Source organism: Phocoena phocoena, chromosome 2 (genome assembly GCF_963924675.1).
Source record: "Phocoena phocoena chromosome 2, mPhoPho1.1, whole genome shotgun sequence".
NCBI lineage: Eukaryota > Metazoa > Chordata > Mammalia > Artiodactyla > Phocoenidae > Phocoena > Phocoena phocoena.
In genome coordinates, this window is record NC_089220.1 from 121397884 (window position 1) to 121401374 (window position 3491).

The 3491-nt window shown below is 49.9% G+C and overlaps 1 protein-coding gene across 1 annotated transcript; it reads left to right on the forward strand.

The window, feature by feature from the left end:
* Positions 1 to 757: 757 nt before the first annotated feature.
* MKRN3 (makorin ring finger protein 3) lies at positions 758 to 2310 on the forward strand. The gene is given in 2 exon segments (XM_065872386.1): positions 758 to 2263; positions 2266 to 2310. Coding segments are annotated over 2 exon segments (1551 nt in total).
* The last annotated feature ends 1181 nt before the right edge of the window (positions 2311 to 3491 follow it).

The following is a 3491-nucleotide window of genomic DNA, read 5'->3' on the forward strand; positions in this document are numbered from 1 at the left end:
AAGGGGACAGTGGCTTATTAGGCCAGCATCAGGACCAATGAAGTCTGCAGCTTCTGCACAGTGGGAGGGGAGCCCTGCAATCCGCAATAACCTAAGAGGTGAAAGGCGCTAAAGTGGCCTCAGATCAGAACCCTGCTCATGCCTCACTGGCGAAAAGCCTTTCCAACCTAAGCCCGTAAGAATTTCCAGAAAACAAAGAGCAGAAGAAATCAGGTCTTGTCAACACAACTAAATAAATAAGGCTTCCAGCAGTGACGGTCAAGAAACCCAGAAATAAAAATAATTTAAAAAATAAGACCCACAGACATAAAACGGAGTGAACAGACAAAGCCTTTATAAAATGTGTGAGATGGTTCAGAAATAAGATGAATTGTACACGGGAGCAATAAAAAAAACACGAGGATTATGATGCTTTCAATAGACATTATGAAAAAGCAACGAAATCAATGCGTGTGAAAGAACACTGGAACAGATTGCATTAAAAACCTCAAACGGCTGTGCTTCCTTCGCTCAGAAGAGCCGCGGAACGGCGAGGGGCCTAGCGCAGCAGAGCAGGGACAGCGCCGGAGCGGAGAGCGGGCAGCGATGCCGGCTGTGAACACAGGAGGAAGCCGGTCACCATTCCTGCCGGACCGACCGCGCACCGACCCGGTGGACGCCTGACGTTGCTCGCACAGGAAGTGTCCGCCGCGCCTGCCCAGAGAAGGAAGTAGGAACACAGGCACAGGAAGCAGGGAGCGGGGGAGAGTGAAAAAAGATGCACATCTTCTAGGGAGGAGCCCAGGAGCTGGCTGCCGGCCTCCGGGCCTCAAGCCCGAAAGGAAGAGATACCAGGGAAGTTCCGGCACCATTTGGGGTAGAAGAAGCTGCCATGGAAGAGCCTGCAGCTCCCACAGAGCCCCACGAGGCAGCTGGGGCCTCTGGGGGTGCCGAGGCAGCGGGGGAGGTCGTCCCCCGGCCCACCGTCCCGGTGCGCCCAGCCTCCCGGTGGTCTTCGGTTCCAGGCCCGGCCCCCTTCCGCCCGTCACGTCTGAGGCCCGCCCAGGCCTCATGGGGAGGGGCTAGGCCCAGATGGCTGCAAGGCCGGAGCAGCGGCAGCTGGACAAAGCAAGTCGTCTGCAGGTATTATCTGCATGGGCTGTGCAAGGAGGGGGTGAACTGCCGATACTCCCACGACCTCTCGGGCCGGCAGGTGGCCAGCGAAGGCCACGGTTTGGTGCCCCAGGCCTCTGCAGACAGTGGCCCCAGCACGGCTGCGCACATGGAGCCCCTGCCTCAGGAAGTGGCGGAAGCCCCCCCTGCTGCGTCCTCACGCTCCTTGCCTCTGATTGGCTCGGCTGCTGAAAGGGGTTTCTTTGAAGCTAAGACAGACAGTGCAGGCCTTGAAGCTGCCGGAGGAGCAGGTGCAGAAGGCTGGGAGGGTGCCTTTGAGTTTGTTCCGGGGCAACCCTACCGGGGCCGCCTGGCCCCTTCTGTCTCCGAGGCTCTTCTGCAGAGCTCGGTGACTGAGAGGGAGCAGATTGCCTTGGGCATGGGGAAGCAGCTTTGCCGCGATGCTATCGTGGGGCAGTGCTTTCGTGGGCAGAGTTGTATCTATCTCCACGGAGATATATGTGATATGTGTGGGCTGCAGGTCTTGCACCCTGTGGACGGTGCCCAGAGAGCAGACCATGTAAAGGCCTGCATTGAAGCACACGAGAAGAATATGGAGCTCTCGTTTGCTGTGCAGCGCAGTGCGGACAAAGTGTGTGGCATCTGCATGGAGGTTGTCTATGAGAAAGCCAACCTGAATGATTGCCGCTTTGGCATTCTCTCCAGCTGCAACCACACCTACTGTCTTAAGTGTATCCGCAGGTGGAGGAGTGCCAGACAGTTTGGGAGCAGGGTCGTCAAGTCCTGCCCGCAGTGCAGGGTCATCTCCACCTTTGTCATTCCCAGTGAATTCTGGGTGGAGGAGGAGGAAGAGAAGCAGAAACTTATTCAGCAGTACTTGGAGGCAATGAGCCACAAGACCTGCAGGTATTTTGCTCGAGGCAGGGTCTGCCCATTTGGAGAGAACTGTTTTTACAGACATGCGTTCCCTGAGGGCCAGGGAGAGGAGCCTCAGAGGCAGGGTGCTGAGGCGTCCAGTACTTGCCGCGGTCAACGTTTCGAGCCTCTGCAGGTGGGAGAGGGCAGCATGCCCTTTAAAAGCAGTAAAAAAGAGCTTGTCATGCTTTGGCTGGCCAATCTGTTGTGTAAGTGTTTTCTTTCACTGGGAGCTAGTGAGCTCCCCTTCACAGAGGCCCTGTGGGACTTGCATCATTGTGAGCTGGAAGAATATTTCAATTTGAATCTGTGGCATTATGCTGTGGCATGTTGTCTGGTGTGCTGAAGCTCTGTCATCTGCTCTTGCCTGTGTTTTGTTTATAGGCACATCTGTCACTTACAGGGGCTGCGGAAACCATTTGTATAGAGCATCCATCACTGTTTTCTTGCTCATTCCCATTTCTTGCTCCCCAGGATTATGGTGTTTCACTGTGTTAAAAAGTAACAAAACGTCCTTAAAGTTACTGTTTGGAGAAATTAATATGACTGTCAGTTTATGGTTTACTTTGTCGTCTCTGTTTTCAACAGGATTGACTCAGTTCTAGTCTAGTGTTTACAGAATTTCCACACTCATTTTGAAGCCCCTCAAGAATAAATGTGACAGGGTGAAAGGAGAAGTCTTAACTGAACAAGGAGCTTTTTGCTACTTCAGTCTTAAGAACTGGACCCTCGTGGGGCTTTGTGGTGCAGCTTCAGCATCTCTGTTGTTTACACGTCTGTTCCTTCCCCTGTTCCCCTTCAAGTGCGCTCTTTAACTTGTGGTTACCTTGTGGTTTTGTGTTTTACTTGACCAGAACCAGGTGCATATGTTTACATGTTTTTATCCTGTTTAGCGTGATGTGAAATTATTTATATTTGGAAGTATATATTTAAGAATTCTATATATACATACATATGCATATTAATGTGTATGAAAGTTATGTATTTGAAAATATATTTAAAAGGTGTATACCATAATATAATGTTTATTTAATAAAATAAATACAGAGCTGGAAGCTGAAGGTCAAAGGCTGATAGGATTTGGTGTTGTGTGAATGTGAGGTACATGAATAATCATTCTGTCCCTTTCACAGCTTCAGTGATTAGCATCTAATGAAAACAGCTATTTGAGTGGCTCTATCCAAATATGGTAGACATTTACAAAATACGACATTGGTAATTCCTGTGATGGCATTAATAGCTCATTGCTGTTATTAGTACAGAAATGTGAATTCCCGTGCAGTTCAGCCACCATCTCATTGATCTTTATAACAGCACAGTCCTGGACTCAGATACACAGTTCTTTGTGTTCAGTATTTTGTGTCATCTCTAGACATTCCAAAGAAGGGGCTTTTGACAAAAGTTTTCAACATAGAAGTGACAAGATTTTAAAAGATAAAGAACAATAAACATTTTGAAATCAG